At 36.4% G+C, this 23,602-nt stretch overlaps 1 protein-coding gene across 4 annotated transcripts in view; it reads left to right on the forward strand.

Annotated features, from left to right (window-relative positions):
* FNDC3A (fibronectin type III domain containing 3A) overlaps positions 1 to 23,602 on the forward strand; it is a 220,978-nt gene that overhangs the window by 143,572 nt on the left and 53,804 nt on the right. For all 4 annotated transcript variants that reach the window (XM_007960392.3, XM_007960391.3, XM_007960393.3 and 1 more), the window contains 4 exons: positions 4,819 to 5,056; positions 10,311 to 10,580; positions 12,756 to 12,814; positions 20,098 to 20,255. In XM_007960392.3, the coding sequence (XP_007958583.1) occupies positions 4,819 to 5,056; positions 10,311 to 10,580; positions 12,756 to 12,814; positions 20,098 to 20,255 (725 nt within the window). The remainder of the gene's footprint in view (positions 1 to 4,818; positions 5,057 to 10,310; positions 10,581 to 12,755; positions 12,815 to 20,097; positions 20,256 to 23,602) is intronic.

Here is a 23,602-nt window from a genome sequence, read left to right on the forward strand (position 1 = left end):
TACAGCATTGCACTACCATCTCCACCCTCCATCCACAGAACTCTTCATCTTGCTGAAAGCTGAAGCTCTGAACCTGTTAAATAGTAGCTTTCCATTTTCCTCTCCCCAAGCTTATCTTTGCATTTTAAATGTTCTTTCTCAACAGAAAAGTGGTTTTAATTTCTTAAATAATTTAGCCATTTATTTTTAATCAAATCTCTTGTAAACAACAACAACAAAAAAGACACTAGAAGGCCTATGGATTCTATGCCCACAAAGTAGATAAGAACATGGAATCTGAAGCCAAGTTGCCTGAGTTCAAATACTGGCTCCTTCACTTTCTACTTATATGACCCTGGGCAAGTTGTTTAACATCTCTGTGCCTCAGTTTCTCCATCTGAAAAATTGAAATAATAATAGTATGCAACATTGTTCCAAGGATCAACTAGTTCATATATGTCCCTTGAGAAACTTAACCGTTAGATTATAGAGTAAGACATATGCATCTGGAAAATTAACACTTCAATGTTATAAATATCAAACAAGTGATACAGAATAAATGCAGTAGAAATTATAGGAGAGAGAGATCACTGAGGTTGTAGTACCTGGGGGAGAGTTCGTGGGGGAGCAGTCAAATGGTGTCTTACACAGACTCCTAGCCCCACACCTCCACCAGTATTTGCACATCTGCAGTTATGTGCTCTGCCTTCTTATCCAACCCACAAACTCTACTTCCACATCTGTAACACAAACTTTCCTGCTCCTGTCCAGACTCGGTTCCCCCACTAGGGTACTAGAACCCGTCCCTTTTTGCCTGCATATTTCTAGCATTTTCTAGCATTTTTCTTTTCTCTCTTCTGCATTATCAGTTTCTTGTTCTCTGCTGGATTATTTTCATTAGTATCTTGAGCCTTTTGTAATTTCACTCCTGAAAACAACAAAACATGAAAGTTTCTTGACTTCACTACTCCTATGAGCCACCACCCTATTTCTGTATTCCCCTTTGCAGCAGAACATTTTAAAATTGTGCAGTTAGCTCTAATTCTTCTCCTTACTTTTTCTCTTAAACCCACTACAGTTAGGCTTTGACCCTATGGCTATACCAAAACTGCTTTCCAAGATCACAGTAATGTCTACATTGCTAAATCCATTGGTCAGATTCTTAGTCTTCCTGAATGGGAAGCTTGACCTATCAGCAGCATTTGACACAGTTAGTCCTTCCTCCTTGACACGCTTCACCAAACTTCCAGACTCTATACACTCTCCTAGTTTTCCTTCTGCCTCGTTTGGTCATCCCTTCCCAATCTTTCCAGAGTTGCAGACTAGTATATCTTAACAGTCTATTCAACATTTCCACTAAGTTGTCTTATAAACTCTTCAAACTCACAAGTACAAAACTTGAAACTCCAAATCTCTTCCCCTGAAAAAAACTTGTTCTACTCCACAGCCTTCCTCATCACATTGATGGAAGACTGTTCTTCCCTAACTACTTTTTCTCACTTCCCACATGGAATCATCAGCTAATCCTGTTTTGTTTCTTTACTTTTTTTTTTTTTTCTTTTTGAGACGGAGTCTTGCTCTGTCACCCAGGCTGGAGTGCAGTGGCACAATCTCGGCTCACTGCAACCTCTGCCTCTCGAGTTCAAACGATTCTTCTGCCTCAGCCTCCCGAGCAGCTGGGACTACAGGTGCATGCCACCATGCCTGGCTAATTTTTGTATTTTTAGTAGAGATGGAATTTCACCATATTGGCCAGGCTGGTCTCAAATTCCTGACCTCATGATCCACCTGCCTCAGCCTCCCAAAGTGCTGGGATTACAGGCATAAGCCACCGTACCTGGCCTCTACTTTTAAATATATGCAGAATGTGAGTCACTTCTCACCATCACCACTGCTGCCTCCCTGGTCTTAGCCATGATCATCTCTTGCCTAGATTACTACGGTAGCTTTCTGAATGGTTTACCTGCTTTTGTCTTTGCCTCGCTATGATCTGTTCTCAACTCAGCAGCCAGAATAATCCTGTCAAATATAAGGTTACATCAGGAATTCTCAACTGTAGTAACGTAAACATTTGAGGTGGGATGATGTTTTTGTTGTCCTCTGTGTTGTTGGGTATTTAGCAGCATTCCTGGCCTCTCTACTTTCTAGATGTTAATAGTGCACCTGCCCTTCCCCTCCCCGAGTTGTGACAACTATAAATGTCTCCAGACCCTACCACATATCTTCTAGGAGTCAGAAACACTAGATTTTATCACTCTTCTGCCCAAAACTTTGTAATGATTTCCCATTCCACTGACAGTAAATGATGAACTCCAGCTCCTTAATAGTAGCCTGTGTCGTGGTGCCTGACCACCCTGTCACCCCTTCATTTCTTTGACTTCATCTGCTTCTACCTTTGCTCCTTTATACTCATGCAGTCACACCAGCTTCCTTTCATTCCTTGGGTATAATCAGCCCCATTTCTACCTTAGGGGCTTTATTCTAACTGTTCCCTCTGCCTAGAACAAATCTTCCAGATTTCTGCGTGGTTAATTCCTCCCACTTCCTTGAAGTTTCTGTTAAAGCTTTACTTTGCCAATAAGGCCTACTCTGATCACTGTATTTATTCTGTAACCTGCTCCTTTCTGACAACACTTCTGATAGCCCTTACCTACTCTGCCTTTTCCATAGTATTTATCACCTTGCAACATGCTAAATAACTTACTGGTTGTGTTTGTCTGTCCCTGTTAGTATGAGTTCCCCACAGATATTTAATATAGCATTCTAAGGTTTTTCTTTCTTTGAATTATCAGTTTGTTTTGCTGAAAAATAATGTTTTAAATGAGTGGAGGAGGTAAAATTAGAGCTAGAATTGGAAGGATAGACAAGATTATTATAGATTAAAGGGAAGCAAAGTGAAGAAGAAAAATTGCATAAACAAAAGTACAGGGTATAGAAATGTATAGTCACTGTGAAGACAAGCTTTTTATTATACCAGCCTGACTGCAGTTAATGGTTCAGGATTTGTTGCAAAAGAACGATACGACTTTGAAGGTAGGTTAGAACCAGGTTAAATGAACATGAAGTACAAGCCTCTTGGAAATGGAGAGTTTTTTAAGATTTGTGAATTGGAGAGTGATAAAGGTGAAAGGGGTATTGTGACAGATACTGTGATTTGGCTCACTTAAAATCCATTTCAAACTTCTTCCAGTGTTCCTTCCTGTAGGGTAGAACCTAAAAAGCTATCAGCAGTTTCTAGATTCCCTTCAGGTAGGGTTCTAGATATTATTTAGTTCCCATCAATCATATGTGCTTGCTTGAGGCTTAAATTCAGAACTGAGTTAAATAGGGAGAAAGGGGTCTGAGGCATCCATTTTGCTGAAAACAAGGCATTATGTTTCTAGATCCAGCATATTAAAAACAGTTAATTCATTTGGTCTTCTAGTCCCCTGTTAGAAGAGTCATGTTACACTCCAGTAGGTAAGGAGAGTTTAATAATCTGCTTAATGTTTGTAATTTAGGCTTATCTATACCCAGATAAGTGTGTTTTCTAGTATACCTATACCTATACCTATACCTACCAAGCACATATATTTATAAAATAATTTGCTATCCCTAAGCATAATAAAACTTTGCCTTCCTGAAAATCAGGATTTGCCTTTAAATTAGCACTTAACATTGTGATCATTTTCTGTTTGCTGAGGAAGGTATTAGCCATTTGTTATACCTTAATAGTTACCATTTAAGTCTAAAAGAATAAGGGCCCTATTTTACTGAGGGATTTCTAATTTTGAGATGAAGTCCTTTAATTTTTTAGGGTTTCCTGTGTGTCTTTGCAGCTCCAGTAAGGTTCACAGGGGAGTAAGTCTTATCATTTAAAAAAATTTATCCCCACGGTGTAATTCCTGTTTTGTTTTGTTTTTTTTTTTTTTTAGTTTGTAATTTCTAAGCCTCAAAGCCACAGATATTTTTCCTAACTAGGAGTTAATATAATAATATTCAGTATTTGTGTCCCTTGAAATGATCAGCTGTAAAATTGTCCTGGTCATGGTCATAAGAATTTTGCATCTAAATTCTAACATGTCATTGATTGTCTGATTGAGTCTGGATCCAGTTGTTTTGTTTTCTATTTGGTCTTTCCACAACTTGTTTTCCCCCACTCCCAGTCATAATATAGAAAAAGAAATTGATTCCTGAACCTCTTGTGTCTAAACCAAAATTTCTCCATCAGGAAATGCACATAGGATAAATATCTAGTATCATAACTTATTATGTTATTCTTTAGCTTGTCTAATCAGTGTTTTAAGGTTTATATTGAATTGCATAACAAAAACTAATTCTTTATTTTGTTTGGTGCTAATTTATATGTACCAGTATATTTAATAAGTTCTTTTCATGTTGATTCTCCAAAATTTTTAAATTTCTAATGGTGTAAAAATTCTTACTCTTAACATTTTTATTTTATTTTATTTTATTTTTTATTTTATTTATTTATTTTTTAATTTTTGAGACAGAGTCTTGCTCTGTCGCCCAGGCTAGAGTGCAATGGCGCTATCTCAGCTCACCGCAACCTCCACCTCCTAGGTTCAAGCAATTCTCCTGCCTCAGCCTCCCGAGTAGCTGGAATTACAAGTATGGGCCACCATGCCCGGCTGATTTTTGTATTATTAGTAGAGATGGGGTTTCGCCATGTTGCCCAGGCTGTTCTTGAACTCCTGACCCCAGGTGACCCACCCACCTTGGCCTCCCAAAGTGCTGGAATTAGAGGCATGAGCCACCATGCCCACCTTACTCTTAACATTTTTAAAAGAATTGCTTATATTCTGTGAAAGAAATTTTAATCTTATGTTCATGTTGTAGGTTATTGAAGACAATGGTGTTCGAAGAGTTGTCGTGGTCCCTCAGGCACCAGAGTTTCACCCTGGTGGTCACACAGTTCTCCACCGTTCTCCACATCCTCCTCTGCCTGGTTTCATTCCTGTCCCAACCATGATGCCCCCTCCACCACGTCATATGTACTCACCAGTGACTGGAGCTGGAGACATGACAACACAGTATATGCCACAGTATCAGTCTTCACAAGTCTACGGAGATGTAGGTAAGACATCTAAAAGTATTCCACTGTTATTGAGTTGGATATTCTTTGCTTGAATATAATAGATGCCATTATCATATCACATTAAAGAAACAGCACATGATAATAATATAACAGGCATTTTTATTTTACTCAAGTACTATGTTAGGTGCTTTATCCTCATGATCACCCTTCAAGGCAGGTAAGTAAACAGAAAAATCAAAGAGGGGAAGTAACATATCATGCAGCACTACTTAGTGGTGCACATTCAAACAAGAGGTCTTTTCCTCTGGCCTGCAATCTAGGTGCTGAGAAAATTTTCAGCCTGGAATAACCATGGCATTGTTAAATCCTATCGGCTGTGATGCCACTACACACAGTTGCTGAACTCTGTGAGGGATTGAAAAAACATAACCTCGAGGCCGGGTGCGGTGGCTCATACCTGTAATGCCAGCACTTTGGGAGGCCGAGACGGGCGGATCACGAGGTCAGGAGTTCGAGATCAGTCTGACAAACATGATGAAACCTCACCATGCACGCCTGTAATCCCAGCTACTTGGGAGGGTGAGGCAGGAGAATCACTTGAAGCAGGGAGGCGGAAGTTGCAGTGAGCTGAGATAGTGCCACTGCACTCCAGCCTGGGTGACAGAGTGAGACTCCATCTCAAAATAAACAAAACAAAACAAAAAAAAAAACGTAACCTCTGCCCTCAGGGAGTTAATAAATTTGGGGAAAGAGTAGGCTACCAAACATAAACACAAAATAGTATCTTAATATGTCTCATAGCTTTAAACACTGCCTATATACTGATAGGTCTCACATTTATATCTTCAGCCCAAACCTCTCTAAGCGCCAGACTTATTCCTGACTGCCTTCTCAATAACTCCACACAGATGTCTCATGCATTTCAGAACATTTCTAAACAGAAATGTCAAGTGTGGACTCCATGACTTGCTTTTTTTCTGTCCCGTCATCTCAGTAGGTGGTCCACTAGCCACTTGGTTCGCTCAAATGAAAGCTGGATGGTCAAATTTGATTTCTCCTTTTCCAACCCTTACATCAATTAGTATCAGTTTTATTTTCAGAAGTTTCTGAATTTTTTCTACTACTTCCCCACTGCCACTCAAATCCATCCACCATCAGCTCTTGCCAGGACAACTGCAACAATGACCTTCCAGTTGGTTTTGTTTCCATTCTTGCCCCCAATAATCAATTCTCAGCCACAGTAATTATTTTCAAATATTAATCAGACTGTTCTGTTTAAACTGTTTCAGTGATTTCCCATTGCAATTAGAATAAAATCCTAAACCCTTCCCCTAGACTAGAGTAGGGTTTCTCAAACATGCCACTATTGATGTTTTAGGATGGATAAGTCTTCATTGTAGAGGACAAAACTCTGCATTGTAGGATATTTAAAGGCGTCCCTGGCCTCTACGCACTAACTGCCATTGTGTAGCACAGTTGTAGCACACAACTGCAACACAACATTTTAAATATTCTGACATCTAAAAATATCTCCAGACATTTCCAAATGATCTCTAGGAAGCAAAATTAGCTCTGGTTGCAAACTGTCCTTGCAGTGTTCTGCCCTGTGGCCCCGACTTCCTTGTCTACTACTTTCCCTTGGTCCCCTTATATCTTCAGTTTTTCAAAACCTCCAAGTTCTTTCTTGCCTTGGTCCCTCTGTACATGTTGGTCTCTCTGCCTTTTCTATAAATTTCCTTTATCCTTTAAATTTCAGTTTTCAGAGAAACCTTCCTGATCTTACCTTGTCAGTCTCTAGCAGTGAACCTTGTTTGTATCTTTCACAGAACTTAACGCAATTTCTTTTTTGTCATTGTGTGTTTGTATGTCTGTCTCCCTTATTTGACTATCAACTCCCTAAGAACTGAATCTGTTTTAATCACTATTGTTTCCCGGCACTTAGCATTGCCTGTCACTTATGCTCAGTACATTTGCAGAAGAAATAACTTCAAATAGAAAATTGAAATTACACAGCACAGCCTGTAAATAGTGGATATATTGCACATATCATATATATTTGTCAAACTTACTTCGATTGCCCAAGTAATGCAAATTGGTTCAGTAGCTCTGGGTAGTGCTTGAGATTCTGCATTTCTAACAAGCTCCTAGGAGATGTTCATGCTGTGCTCCAAGGAACATACTTCTGAGTACCAAAAGTTTATACTGTAGATTAGTCTCATCCTATTTTTGTTTACTGCTAATTATGACTTAGTTTTTAAAATACTAGTTTTTTCTTGTAATCTGAGAACTGTAAGAAAAAGCTAGTATTACAATTATTACTATTTTGCATTGTTAAAACCCCTTGTTATTCTGTAGGGATATGCATTAGAATACATGGATGTGATCTACATTGATGTGAAGGAAAGTGAAGGACACAAATCCACAAATTAGCTACCTAGTGGTAAAAGGGAGGAGTCATGTTGTACTTGAGGTTGTAAGCCAGAGATTCTACCACTGGATGCTAATTACTGACAGTGTGGTTTTCTAACCAATAGCTATACCTCCATGATGCCCTTTCCTTGCACAATTCATATGGATTCTCAAAGTGGAATCTGATCCAACATTTCACTGTTAGCAGTACCATTAGTGAGCCTGAACCTTGCTAGGCACTATGCTCACGCATGTATTATCTCATTTAATCTTCAGTAAAATTCTGCAAAATTCAAATGAGGAAACCAAGGCTCAGAAATGTGAAGTAATTTCTGCAAGGCCACACTGCTAGTTAATTGCTCAGGATTTTAACCCTCTCAGATCTATCCAATGATTAAGTTCTTTCTCTTTCTACTGTAATACATTCTTTTTTCTCCTCCATGGTGGCTTTATTATTTTGAATAATAGATAAAATAAAGCATTTTAAAGTATGTACTAATTGATCTGATTGATTGCAGTTGCTGTTTTTCTTAACTTTCTGTCAAGCTGTAGTTTAGACAATTTAACAGTTCATCATTTTACACTTCAGTGGTTTTTAATATATTTACTGTATTGTGCAACATATGCAATTCAATGTTTTGTATATTCAGTATGTACTATATTAACTACCACTGTCTAATTCCAGAACATTTCTAGCATCCCAAAAAAGAAACTGTACATATTAACCGTCAGTCCCAACTCTCTCTTCCTTCACATCCCATAATCTACTTTCTGTCTGAATGAGTTTGCCTAGTCTAGACTGCATATAAATATACATATAAGTATTTCATTAAAATGTTCATACAGTATGTAGACTTTTGTGTCTAGGTTTTTTTCACTTAATGTCGTGTTTTCAAAGTTCATGTTCTCACATATAATAGTACTTCATTCCTTTTTATGGCTGCAATAATATTGCATTCTGTAGATATACAACATTTTATCACTCATTAGCGGATGGACCTTTGGGTTGTTTTCACTTTTTGTCTATGAATAATACTGCTGTGACCATTTGTGTACAAGTTTTTGTGTTGACGTATTTTCATTTCTTGCGGGTATGTGCCTCAGAGTGGAATTGCTGGGTCATGTGTTAATTCTATATTAATTTTCCACAGTGACTACACCATTTTGCATTCCTACCAGCAATGTATGAGGGTTTCAGTTTCTTTGCCAAAACTTGTTGTTGTCTGTCTTTTGATTATAGGCATCCTGAATAAATTTCTCTCTCATTATGGTTTTGATTTGCTTTTCCCTAATGCTACTAACGTTGATCATCTTTTCATGTGCTTATTGGCCATTCGTATATTTTCTTTTCCTTTTTTTTTTTTTTTTCCTGCGATAGAGTTTCACTCTTGTTACCCAAGCTGGAGTGCAGTGGCATCATCTTGGCTCACTGCAACCTCTGTGTCCCAGGTTCAAGTGATTCTTCTGCCTCAGCCTCGCAAGTAGCTGGGATTACAGGCACGCGCCACCATGCCTGGCTAATTTTTTGTATTTTTGGTAGAGATGGGTTTCACCATCTTGGCCAGGCTGGTCTTGAACTCCTGACCTTGTGATCCACCTGCCTCACCCTCCCGAAGTGCTGGGATTACAGGCGGGAGCCACTGCACCCAGCCCCATTCATATATTTTCTTTGGAGAAATGTCTATTTGAATTCTTCACCCATTTTTTAAATTGGGATATTTGTCTTTTTATTGTTGAATGGTAAGAGTGTACATATTCTGGACACAAGTTCCTTATCAGATATATAATTTCCTCCCATATTGTCTTTTCACTTGTGGTATCCTTTGGTGCAGAAAAACTTTTTAATTCTGATGAAATCTAATTTTTTCTTTGATTGCTTATGTTTTTGGTGTCTCATCTAAGAAACTATTGCCTAATCCAAGGTCATGCAACCGTATTTTCTTCTGAGAGTTCTATAATTTAATCTCTTACATTTTGGTCATTGATTCATTTGAATTCATTTTTGTATATGGTATGAGGGTAGAGGTCCACATTCATTCTAATGTTATTGTACATATCCTTATAATACTCATTTCAAAAATACTGTAATAATTTTCTTAAGGCACTGCTAAATTAAAACTTTTTACTGAGGCTTTTAAAAAATATTTTTCTCATGACAAATTTTAAATTTTAAAAACTCTGGGGATAATTGAATTAATATTTATTGAGCATATTGACTTAATTATGTTACTATGTGACTTTTATTAGAATGAGTAGATTCTTCTAAATCACAACTTTGAGTTTTTAGTATCTGAAGATACATTGTATGTAGGTTGTTATTGTTAAACAGTCTAAATCATTTCTTTTTGCTAACTTTTTTTTCAGTGATGATTCGCTTTTTTGAGTCATAAGGGAATTTAGGCAGGCAGTGGTTTTCTTTTTATCTATTTTATGTGTTTAAGGTTCAAAAAGATGTGAAAAGTAATAGTTACTAAAGAGTAAAAGAGAAAAAACTGTGGACTGCTCAGTTCAAGTCTCATTCCTCACCTGCAGTAATCATAAGTTACCACCAAGCTGTTTCTGTGGAGATTAATAATTAGTTGAGAACAGAAGAAGGAAAGAAATCTCTCTGTAAATTTACTTGAGATATATATAGATAGATATAATACATAGATATATATAGAGAGATAAGATATATAGATATATATATATATATAATTAGAAGAAATCACAAAGCTTGGTTCTAATAGTTTATGGAGACACAAAGGTTGCTTTGTTATGCAAAATTCTTTTAAATATTTTATAAAAGTTTTATATGATAAATTTATTTTCTGTCCTTTTTTCATGGCATAAACTTATTTGGAGAAAGTGATCTTCTTAACTTTTGGTTTTTATTTCCTCCTAGATGCTCACTCTACACATGGAAGGTCCAACTTTAGAGATGAACGATCTAGTAAAACCTATGAACGTTTGCAGAAAAAATTGAAGGATCGCCAAGGAACACAGAAAGATAAAATGAGCAGTCCACCATCATCACCCCAGAAATGCCCTTCTCCCATTAATGAACATAATGGACTTATAAAAGGACAAAATGCTGGTGGTATAAACACAGGATCAGCAAAAACCAAGTCTGGGAAGGGGAAAGGTGTTGCGCAAGTTGATACAGAAATTGAAGGTAACTGTTTGAAATACTGAAATGTTCTCATTGATGCTACTCATCGTGATTTAACCTACTAAAAGTATATTCTAACCTTTCAGTCATTTTGTCGTGGTCCAGATGGACTATTACAGGCTGCAGCTTTTGACAGTTTAGAAAACCTCAATTAGTAATTTCATCTATATCATAAATTGTACTGACTGAAATTTCTGTTTGATAGGAAAACTCAGATAACATTAATCCAGATTCCTTTCTTCTGATTCTGGGCCTTTGATAAGACTATGCTACTGGTTTTTAATCAAAACTGGTTTTTTTGGTTGTTGTTGTTTTTTTTTGAGACAGGGTCTTGCTTTGTCACCCAGGCTGGAGTGGCACAATCATAGATCACTGTAGCTGGAAACTACAGGCATGCACCACCACACCCAGCTAATTTTTTAACTTTTAGTAGAGACAGGGTCTCGCTGTTTTGCCCATGCTGGTCTTAAACTTCTGGGCTCAAGCGATCCTCCCATCTTGGCCTCTCAAAGTGCTGCAATTACAGGCCTGAGCCACCGTCCCTAACCTATCAAAACTTTTTATTTCTCCCACCTTCTTTTTGAGTAAAACCTTGATAGCAAATAGTTATATCATTTACCAATCTCTCTGTGTACTCTATAATTAGGCTAGAGTATTTTCCACTTCTTTCTTCAAAAGTTCTCTTCTCCTAAACTCTCCTTGTTACTCTTGGATCCTTCCCCTAACCTCTGACTTCTACTCTGTGAACTTTGTTTTATTGGTTTTTATTTGTTTGTTTTATTGGTTTTTGTTTGTTTTTGAGACCAAGTCTCGCTCTGTCACCCAGGCTGGAATGCAGTGGCACAATATCAGCTCACTGCAACCTCCACCTCCTGTGTTGAAGCAGTTCCTGTGCCTCAGCCTCCTGAGTAGCTGGGACTATGGGTGTGTGCCACCAAACCCAACTAATTTTTGTATTTTTAGTAGAGACAAGGTTTCACCATCTTGGCCAGGCCGGTCTCCAATTCCTAGGCTCAAGCAGTCCACCCACCTTGACCTTCCAGTGTGCTGAGATTACAGGCATAAGCCTACTATATGAACTTTGAGCACTACTATTTGTATCTACTTGAATCAATCTCAGTAAGGTAAAATATAGCTGGGTTAACAGCCTGTCTTTCACATGCCTACAGTTGTAGAGTTAGTACCAAGTACTTTTGATTGTAATGTTAAACTTCTAACTACTGCTTACTTTGACTAATGTAGTTTCTATATTTATGTTCTTTTAGGTTTCCTTAATACTGACTATTATCTGTTTGACGTAGATATGCTTATGTAGAAATACATAGATATGCATGGTAGACCATGTCAGGTTCTAAAGGTTTCATCAGAAATGACTATGAACCATACCAACATGTCATTTCACAAGCACCAATAACCACAACTCTATCAGTCGTTGAATATGCTTATCTAAATTGATTTTTATTACCAAATAGTGTAGGTAATTAATATCGACTAGAAACTAAAATGCTTCCAACTTTGAGGGAAATATGAAAATATAAGCCATGTTGACTCTTTCTACCTTCCTTTTCCTTAAAATTTCTATTCCTTACCAACAAATTTCAAAAACTGCCTCAACTGTTCACGACCTGTATATTAACAACATTTACATAAGTGTTCTCCCGTTTATTTGAAACCTCCTGATCATTGTTTTCAGCACTGATGTTTCGGAAGAATTAAGTTAAAGTTTTTTGCCTATCAGTGGTGGCTATAAGTTACAGTCAAGCCAATTACGTTTCCAATTTGGGAAACCATAGCTAAGGCATGTCGTGAAAAAAATAGTTAACTTTATTAAGAGGTATGAGATTGACAAATGAGAACTTTTCAGAGAGAATATTCTTACAACCATGAATAACAATATACTTTCTATAAGAAAAATTTGGTTCAGATAGATATAGCCATGTCTAAATATATATAGATATATTTATATATAGTGGTGTTATAATTAGTAGTCACAGTTAAGATAGAAATAAAAACTGAAGTACATGAATGCTGAAGGGCCACAAACTGCTGAGTATGAACAAAGGAATAAGAACTAGAAAAGTCTCAAATACCAACCTAGTTTCAGAATATATATTTAGGGAGAAGAAGGGATTGTATCCAAATTCTTTTTTTTAATAGTCAAATGTTTTATTTTTTAAGAAAAAAATGAAGAAACTAAAGCATTTGAAGCACTTCTTTCCAACATTGTCAAACCAGTGGTAAGTATCTTATGTATTTTATTGGTGTTTATATTTAGTATATTAATATAAGGTGTTCATCCATCAAAATGTAGTTTTTTTCTTTTAACTTTTTATGAAAATAGGATAATACTGTATTCTGTGACAAGCTGTTTTCACTCAATATGGTATGCCTCAGCTGTCTTTCTGTGTCATTACCTGATTCTTTGAAGAGCTACATAGTTTTTCATTCATTCATCAGATATTTATTGATCCCTTACTGTATGCCAATAAATAAAAAACAAATGCACAAACAGAATTCTGTGTGATAGTAAAGATTGCTATTATAGAAATAGGAATAATATAATGAGATTACTAGGAGAGGTTGTTAGGTTAAATAGAGCAATCAGGGAAGCGTTCTCTGACAAGTGAGAAAAAGTGCACAAGTGGAAGGAATGGGAGAGGGAGAATGGGTGTAAGTAAGCATGGGGAGTTGGACAGATGGAAAGAACCATTATCACTGGAGTATAGTAAAGGGGGAAAGATGGTGGAAGAAGTAGGCCATAGGACTTTTTCAGCCAGAATAAGGCAATTTAAGATTGATAAGAATATTTTTTGGTTCATAAAACAAACTGCTTTCTCCCAACTCTCAGAAACATCCATGGTAAAATGTTTTATGCTAAGTTACCCCAAAAATACTTTGTTTTTCTAAGAAAACAAATTGGAAAAGTTATTATTCTTAGTACCGTCTCCACAAAGGCTTTTAAAGCTTATCTTGCCATGTTTCAGGATGTTTGAGTAAGCCAGTTCCTTATCTAATAGACTACTATGGTCCTACTTTTTCTGGCAACTCCCAAATAATAGATTTGGTTGCTCTAGCTTTCTTTATTCTAATCTGTTTTCTCTTGAGAATAGAGCATATGTATATCAATAAATGTAAATTTACACAGAATTATTTCATAGTAATGGCTAACACAAATTGATTAGCATCAGTCTCTGTTCAGAGTGCCTGGAATGCACATATGCATTATTTAATACCTGTGACAACCATATATGTACTATTTTTCCTATTTTACAAATGAGGAAACTGAAGCAACAGTGAGTTTCAATTAGTAGTAGTAGAGCTACGACTGAAATTTAGGCAGTATCCTTCCAAGAGCTCTCTATGTCCAAGTGTATATCACTAGGTTTCCTAGAAAAGGAATTTAGTAGCCTTAATAAGATTGATGTTTGAGTGATTTAATAGCTAATGCTAGTAGCATTTACTTGTTGTAGTATATATTAAAAGTATAATTTTCAGGCCAGGTTCAGTGGCTCACACTTTCCCAGTCCTTTGGAAAACCAAGACAGGAGGATCATTTGAGGCCAGGAGTTTGAGACCAGCCTGCACAATATATTGAGACCTTGTCTCTACAAAAAACAAATACAGATACTACAGACATGGGGGCACACACCTGTAGTCCCAGCTACTTGGGATGCTGAGGTGGGAGGATCCGTTGAGCCTAGGAGTTCAATGCTGCAGGGAACTAAGACTGTGCCTTTTCACTCCAGCCAGGGTGCCAGAGCAAGAACCTGTCTCAAAAGTAAATAAATAAATAAATGTATAATTTACATACACAGAAAGTCAATCTTAAAGCCAATTCAAAGACTTTCTTACTCAACATCAGGAATAACATGTAATTTAATAAGATAGTAAGCCCTGTATCATAAAACTTAAAGTAATGCTGATGGTTTTGTTTGCTTTGTTTTACTTTATGTTTATAGTTTGAATGCCGATTCCTCTTTGATTAAATTATTTGTGAGCTACAAAGCACAGATCAGGGTTTTTGCTTGTTTTTGTGTGTTTGGTTGTTTTTGCATGCTCTAGTTCATTTAGAGCACTAAATTAAATGTGTTCATTCACTTTTTCATTCCATAAATATTTGACCACTTACAAAGTGACAGATGCTGTGCTAAAGCTGGAGATAGAATGGAAAGCAAAGGATAGACACGGGCTCTGCCACAAGACTTAGTTTAGAAAACTAAGCATCACAAAATGAATGGTAAATTGTAACTGTGAAGTGCCAGAACAAAAAGATAGAGAGCAATCAGAGCATATAATAGGAGGACTAAACCTGGATAGGGAATCAGGGAAGTTTCCCTAAGGAAGGATTATTGTACAGATATTTGAAGGAAAAGTAGTGGTTGGGCATTGAGGACAGGGGTGGAAAGTATGGGAACAGTATTGCAAACTGAGCAGCATTTGAAAAGCACTGAACGTGGCACCTTTGAGGAACAAAAAAGGAAAGAGAAAAGCTCAATTATGTGACAGAGTGCAGTGTGTAGGGGAGAATGTGGTACATGCACTAGTCTCACATTCTCAGCTGTGTACTTAGGAGTTGAGTGACCCATGACAAGTCACTTGACCTTTGTGAATGTTTCTTCTTTCAGAAAATGGAGAATAATGGTATTGTATACCCTCACATGCATAAAATAATTAACTATATTGAAAGTATTGTCTTTTCATTTGTTCTTCTTTGAAATTGTTCTCAGTCGCATTTTTGTGAAAATCTACTGACATTTATTTCAGTGGATTTCATTTCCATTTATTTCAGTAGTGCTTAAAATTAAATGTGTCATGCCTTTTACTCATTACCTTTTTGCTTTCAGAATCATTACCCCTTCCCTTTACCTTTTTGTGGTTACTAGAAGTACTTACTAACTCCAAGTTTCCTTAGGCTCAGCCTTTGAGTTATCTTCAGAATTATTCTCTCACCTCCTGATGCCCTTATCTAGACAAGGATCAAACATTGATGTTTATTCTACTTTAATATTTCTGGAAATCCAGAAATTAGATACTCTCATTTCTTTCTTCTACAGCCTTTGTCAAAATTCATACAATATATATGGCTTTGAACTTTTTTAACAGTTTAGTTTCCTATATATATACTTAATTTAACCCAATGTGCAGTTTTTCTCAAGGGTAGTTTTGATGAATACCTTACAAGGATCACAATCTGCCTCAAAAAATATATTGTACATAATCTAGCCACTTTCTAAAAGAGCTATTTTCACTTTTTCCTATTACCATCTTTATCAGTTCTTAGACATTTTTACACAATCGTATCTGTTTTCAGCCACCACCTAGAAGTAGATTCAGAGTGGGATCATTGAGTAGTAGGAAAATAACTGAATTATTCAGGTCCTAGTCAATGGTTCTGTGACCTCAGACAAGTTACTTAACCTTTCTGAATATGCTCCTTTCATAAAATGAAGATAGTTAAGCCTATTTTGCCTACTTTAGGTGGTAGTTGTAAGAATCAAGTGATACAGATATAAAAGCAAATTTTACTTCTAACATTAACATACAAATAGAGTTCAAATTACTTCCAAATCTATATTTTCAATCCTAATTATTCATCTATTCCTGTAGAACTGTATCTCCTGAGACACACTAAAGAATACCCAAGTTTGAATGTTTCAGTAGCAACTTTAGAAAACCAAATTCTCAATTTGCTTGTCTATCCAATTTAACATGTTCTTCATTCCTCTAAAATGAAGAAGAAATTGGGTTAGATCTCTTTTGTTTCTGTTTCCTTTCATCGTTTCCATCAGTAAACACTTACATCCAGGTTTTCCTGGGTTACAGTATCATCTTACATTTCTTCTTTACCTTTCATTCTCCCCATGCCAGATTAATACTCCAAGCTTTATTATTTCACTGTAAGTTTATAGGATCCACTCTCCCCACTGTCCCCTACCACTCCACATACACACACAATTACTACCTCAGTCTTCACACAGGAATTTTGTGGTATCTATGTGGGTGTCCACTTCTTTTTCTTCTATGCAACTCTTTATAATTCACCTGAAACCAGCAACAGAAGACAGCATTTTTAGAAGATTTTTAAAATACATAAGAACATGCCTTGGACTACCAGATTGCAGTTATAAGCTTGGAAATATAAATACTCATTCCTGTATTGATCACCCACCTCTTTATACCAAATTTTATCTCATCCAAATCCTTTAAAATTAAATTCAGAATTCACTTACGAAGTTTTCCACATCTTCTCCCAATGAAATCACTCTTTCTGTGACTTTAACATTTATGTGCAAGTAATAAGATACCCTTTTTTTTTTTTTTTTGAGACAGAGTCTTGCTCTTTCACCCAGGCTGGAGGGCTGGAGTGCTGGAGTGCAGTGGCATGATTTCAGCTTGCTGCAACCTCTGCCTCCCGGGTTCAAGTGATTCTTGGGTTTCAGTCTCCTGAGTAGCTGGGATTACAGGCATGCACCACCATGCCCAGATAATTTTTGTAGTTTTAGTAAAGATAGGGTTCCACCATGTTAGCCAGGCTGGTCTTGAACTCTTAACCTCAGGTGATCTGCCCACCTTGGCCTCCCAAAGTGCTGGGATTACAGGCATGAGCCCCTGCACCTGGCCATAAGATATCTTTTTAATAGAATGAGTTAGTACTAAAAGATTTTCTGGAAAAGCAAATTGAAAAAGTTGAAATTGGCCCAGTGCAGTGGCTCACGCCTGTAATCCCAATACTTTAGGAGGCCGCGGCAGGACGTTTGAGCCTAGGAGTTTGCAATCAGCCCAGGCAACAATAGTAAGACCTTGTCTCAATAAAATATATATATATATATATATATATTTTTTTTTTTAAGTTGATATTAGTATTTTAAAATTTTTTAAATTTAGTTTTAAAACTATGTTTGCTAAATTCAACCTGGTATTTTGGAAGTCTGTTTAGTTAAAAGTATAGTTTAAGTTGAAAGCTTAGTTAATAGTATTTACCAATATTAATTTCTTAGTTTTGACAAAAGTGCATGGTTATATAGGATGTTAATATTAGGGGAAGCTGGGTAAAGGATAGACAGGGATTCCATAGTGTCTTCCCAACTTTTCTTTAAACCTAAATTTATTTCCAAATAAAAGGCTTTTAAAAATACTTTATTTCTGTAACTCTGGTAAACAGTTCATCTCACTCAGCCACTCATTTTGTTGATGAGGCCTAGAACCCTAAGAGGGTGGGAGTTCAGTGTACCACCAGGCAAATTAGTGACACATCTTGTGCTTCCATATTTAATATTTTCTCGGCTGTCTGTATTCCCACAGATCCTGATAAAGTAAGCTTCATAAAGTAGGTGCCAAGCTGGGCATAGTGACTCAACATCTGTAATTCCAACACTTTGGGAGGCTGAGGCGGGAGGGTGGCTTGAGGCCAGGAGCTCGAGACCATCCTGGGCAACATAGAAAGACCCCATCTTTACTACTACTACTACTACTACTACTGCTACTACTAAAACTACTAAAGTAGATGCCAGTTAATGCTTTTGACTACTATTCCTACTACTCCTACTACTCCTACTACTCCTGCTGCTACTAAAGTAAATGCCAGTTAATGCTTTTGACTACTACTACTACTACTACTACTACTAAAGTAGATGCCAGTTAATGCTTTTGACGACGACGACTACTACTACTACTACTACTACTAAAGTAGATGCCAGTTAATGCTTTTGACTACTACTCCTACTACTACTACTACTACTAAAGTAGATGCCAGTTAATGCTTTTGACTACTACTACTACTACTACTAAAGTAGATGCCAGTTAATGCTTTTGACTGACCCACTTTCATAGTCCTATTCACGTTCTCAAAGTTTAACACAACTGTGATCATCCCATAAAATCAAGAGACACTTATGGGTATCCATACATGTATAGTAACAGTTTGTTTTAAAAAAGAAAAAAACCTGCTCAGTTTCAGGTTAATAGCCAGCTGTATACTGGATCATACAAGGAATCATGTTTAAATTCATTGTAAATGAAACACAGTACCAGGACTTTAAGACAGTATTATAGTGAATACAGTATTACATTTCCTATGATTTAACAGAAGCAAAATAAATATAGTAATAGTTTTTTTTTATTTATTCAGACTTTGAGAACATTGAAAAGGACAGAATATTACAATTTTATGGAGATTACTTATTTTACTTTAATTCAAGATAGGAGTAATTGTCATCCTAGTGGTTATTAGTTTGGTTTTAGAAATGCTAAGGTAGTCATTAAACGTGTATAATTTTAAAGCAAGCTTTTATATAAATGCCTACATATAATCTGGTACCTTTCTTACCAATCTGTAAACCTTACCCGATCTCTAGATTTTTTTCGCTTTATTAGGCTTGTCTTGTAAAAGTAACTTGTACTCATAAAATTATTTCAGTAGTATAAAAATATATAAAACATAATTGAAACCACCTGTTTTTTTCTGTCACAACTTTCTCTGCATCTCACCACACATACACTAAATCCCCAAAGATAACAATTGATATATTTGTACAGTACATTTTCAGACATTTTTGTGCAGTTTTATAAAAGTTAACTCAACTGCAATCACAGTATATGTACTGCTTTCCAGCTTCACTTTTTTCTCCTATTACATAGCACCTGTATATTGAGGAAATTTTCAGATGTTAGCATGTGTATGTCCACCTCGTATTCTTTTTTGAACACTTGCAGAATAATGTGTTTATGGGCTGTATTATGTGCCATCATTTAGGTAGTCAGTGCCCTATAGTTAGTTCTAGCTTTTTGCCATTAATAATGCTGCAATGAACATTCTTAAGTGTATATTTGTATACATATGTTAAGTTTATAGGATATTACCCTGAAAAAAAAATTCCTGGATGTAGAATTTCTGAATCAAAAAGCAAACACATCTTAAATTTTGTGATGATTCACTAGTTGCTGTACACAAAGATTGAACTTATATATACTGATACCACGCTTAGAGAGTGCCATTTCTCCACATTTTTAACACTAGATAGTATTAGCTTTTTAATCTTCCCCTATCCAGTAGATGAAAACTGGGATTTTGTTTTAATTTACGTGTATTTATGAATGCAGTTTCACACATACATCATTTTATATGTTTTCCGTTTGTATTTATGTATCTTTGGATGTCGATGTCCTTTGCTCCTTTTTCTCTTGAGTTTTTGTCATCTTCCTGTTGTAAAAACACTTTCTAAGTGAACCCTTTTAAATATGTTACAATGGTCTTTTTAATCCCGTTTTTTTTCTTTTGACTATATGTGGTATCTGTGCTAATAGTTTTGAATGGCCTGGGTTTTAAATTTTTGTGGAACCCACCTCATTTGTTGTGGAACCCACAACAAATTATTTACAATGAGCAGGTTTATATTTTGAGCCGTTTTATCTGTATAAACAGATACATTTTATTTAATCTTGAAACCTCATTAGATATTTCACTGCTCATTGTATACATTACAGTTGTTTTAAAGAACTTTTAAATGTTGTATTTTTACAGGCCTCTGACATCCAGGCAAGGACAGTAGTACTTACCTGGTCACCACCTTCCAGCCTCATTAATGGTGAAACAGATGAAAGTACTGTACCAGAGCTCTATGGTTATGAAGTTCTGATCTCAAGTACTGGAAAAGATGGGAAATACAAAAGTGTATATGTGTAAGTATTTGTTGTTTTGCCTTCTCCCATTGTGTAAATTAATGGTTTATTATAAAGAGCTTATTCCTAATTTTGCTCTATTTTTCCTTCTTCATGCTTTTATTCTCAATCTTTAAGTTGGCTAATGATAGTGATTTCAATGTAAATGGTCCAAATGTAACTTGGTACACATTTCTGTCTACTCTCCTTCAGAATAATCACTTTTATTGGCCACATTCAGCTTTTTTTTCCCAGTAGGCTGCCTAATAGTTGGTTCAGTATTCACGTATTCTTAATGCATTAAATATAAGTTGTAGTATGTAGAACCCATGAAGTATGTAGAACCCATGACCAAAAATGGACAATTCATGATTGTAAACTCATGAAGTATGACACTGCTCCTCTAAGGACTTGGATTTAATTCTTACATGTACAAGCTCATGTCCTGTTGTAAAATGAATTTAGTAGCAATGTTATTTATTTGCATGTTAGTATGTTTTTAATCACATTTTGAAAACTTATGTAGTTCTTTCTTTGGTTTAAAAGTATATTACACACAGCCAGGCATAGTGGCTCACTCCTGTAATCCCAGCACTTTGGGAGGCCGAGGCAGGTGGATCACCTGAGGTCAGGAGTTCAAGACCAGCCTGGCCAACACCATGAAACCCTGTCTCTACTAAAAATACAAAAATTAGCCAGGAGTGGTGGCACATAACTGTAGTCCCAGCTACTTAGGAGGCTGAGGCAGGGGAATCGCTTGAACCTGGGAGGTGGCAGTTGCAGTGAGCCAAGATTGTGCCATTGCACTCCAGCCTGAGTGACAGAGCGAGACTCCGTGTCAAGAAAAAAATAAAGGTATATTACACACCACGAAGCCTTGGAAAGATTCAGTAACTAAAATTGTGACATTTATGATTGACAGTTTTGAATTAAACTATTTTCCTGTTCATATAAAAGTTGATTATTCTAATGAAAAAGGGTAAAGTTAATGGTTAGTTATTATTTAAGCACCAAGAAGACTGTAAAGGTGATGGTTAATCATTTGAATGATCATAATTAGCACAGAACACGGGCTCCATCAGCCTTCTTGCTGTCTTTTTTCAAAACATAGCTGGCAAGAAGAAAGGAAAGTGAAACTGCCCCAGTGCCTCTCATCTAGTCACATAAGGTTATAAAAATTTCCTGTTTCCTCTCTATTGAGATTTCCTTGTGTTCTATTAATTTTTCTTAAGAGAGACAAGTAAACCTACCTAAGGGGTAAATAGGGGATAAAGGACTATCAACATAAAGGTTTCTGACTGTGTTAATGACTGTTTTCTAGTTAAATATGGTTGCTACTGAGAGGAATGTTTTATTTCCATTTGCAGCCTGACCAGGGAGCACGAGGTGGGCATTAGTCATCTCCCATATCCTACAGGAATTAAGGTCTCTCTCTAAGGATGTTTGTGTTCTCTTCCATTTCTTTCATCAGTGTTTTGTAGTTTTATCTTATAGAGATCTTTCCACCTGTTATGTTAGATTTATTCCTAGGGGTTTTTTTTTTTCCTTTTGTAGCTATTGTAAATGTGATTGTCTTTTGGGCTTCTTTCTCAGCTAGTTTATTATTAGTGTATAGAAATGATGCTAATTTTTGTATTTTGATTTTGTATCCTGCAACTTACTGAATTTATTTATCAGATCCAAGAGTTTTCTGGTGGAGTCTTCAGATTTTTCTACATGTAAGATCATGTCATCTGCAAAGAGGGACAATTTGACTTTGTTTTTTCTTTTTTTTTAATCTGATCACCTTTCATTTATTTATCTTGGCTGGTTGCTCTGGCTAGGACTTCCAGTACCATATTGAATAGGAGTGGTGAAAGTAGGCATCCTTGTCTCGTTCAAGTTCTTAGAGGAAAGGTTTTTAGACTTTCCCCTGTCTATATGATGTTAGCTGTGGGTCTGTCGTATGTGGTCTTTATTATGTTGAGGTATGTTCCTTTAGTGCCTAGTTTGTTGAAAGATTTTATGAGGGGATGCTGAATTTTATCAAAAATTTTCTACATCTATTGAGATGATCATATAGTTTTTATCCTTCATTCTGTTGATATGGTGTATCACATTTATTGATTTGTATATGTGAAGCCATCCTTGCATTCCCTGGTATAAATCCCACTTGATTGTGGTGTATTGTCTTTATAATGTGCTGTTGAATTCAGTTTGCTAGTATTTTGATGAGGATTTTGTGTCTGTGTTTATCAGGGATTGGTCTGTACTTTTTCTTTTTTTGTTGTGTCTTTATCTGGTTTTGGTACCAGAGTGATGCTATCCTTGTAGAATGAGTTAGAGATAATTCCCTCCTCTTCAATGTTTTTAGAATAGTTTGAGGAGAATTGGTATTCCTTAAAAGTTTGGTAGAATTTGTCAGCCAAGCCGTTGGTCCTGGACTTTTCTTTGTTTGAAGACTCTTTATTACTGATTCAATCTCGTTACTCATTATTGGTCAGTTCATGTTTTCTATTTCTCACTTATTGAATCTTGGTAGGTAGTACATATCCAGGAATTTATCCACTTCCTCAGATTTTTCAGTTTGTTGGTGTAAGTTGTCCATAATAGTCTCTGATGATTCTTTGTAAGTGTGGTATCAGTTGTAGTGTCTCCTTTCTCACTTCTGATTTTGTTTATTTGGGTCTCCTTTCTTCTCTATATTAGTCTAGGTAGTGTGGTTTAGTTCTGTTCTGACTTTTTATTTTATTAGAGATGGCGTCTTGCAGTGTTGCCTAATCTGGACTCAAACTCCTGGGCTCAAGTGATCGTCCCACCTCAGCCTCCCAAGTAACTGGGACTACAGGTGTGCACCACTGCACCTGGCTGTCTGCTCTGATCTGCACCACTGCACCTGGCTGTCTGCTCTAATCTTTGTTATTTCTTCCACTAATTTTGGATTTGGTTTGTTCTTGCTTTTGAGGTTCTTGAGATGTGCGTTGCTAGATTGTTTATTTAGAGTCTTTCAGCTTTTTTATGTAGACATTTATTACTATAAACTTCCCTCTTGGCACTGCTTTTGCTGTATCCCATAGGTTTTAATATTTTGTGTTTCCATTTTAATTTATTTCAAGAATTTTTTTTTATTTTTCTTAATTCGTCCCTCTACCAGTGGTCATTCAGGAGCATGTTGCTTAGTTTCCAGGTAGTTGCATAGTTTCCAAAGTTCCTCTTGTTACTGATTTCTAGTTTTATTCTATTGAGTATTAGAAAATATATGATATACTTTCAGTGTATTAAAATTTCTTGCGGCCAGGCACGGTGACTCACACCTGTAATCCCAGCACTTTGGGAGGCCGCGACAGGCAGATCACAAGGGCAAGAGATCGAGACCATCCTGGCCAACA

This window comes from Chlorocebus sabaeus, chromosome 3, assembly GCF_047675955.1.
Source record: "Chlorocebus sabaeus isolate Y175 chromosome 3, mChlSab1.0.hap1, whole genome shotgun sequence".
NCBI lineage: Eukaryota > Metazoa > Chordata > Mammalia > Primates > Cercopithecidae > Chlorocebus > Chlorocebus sabaeus.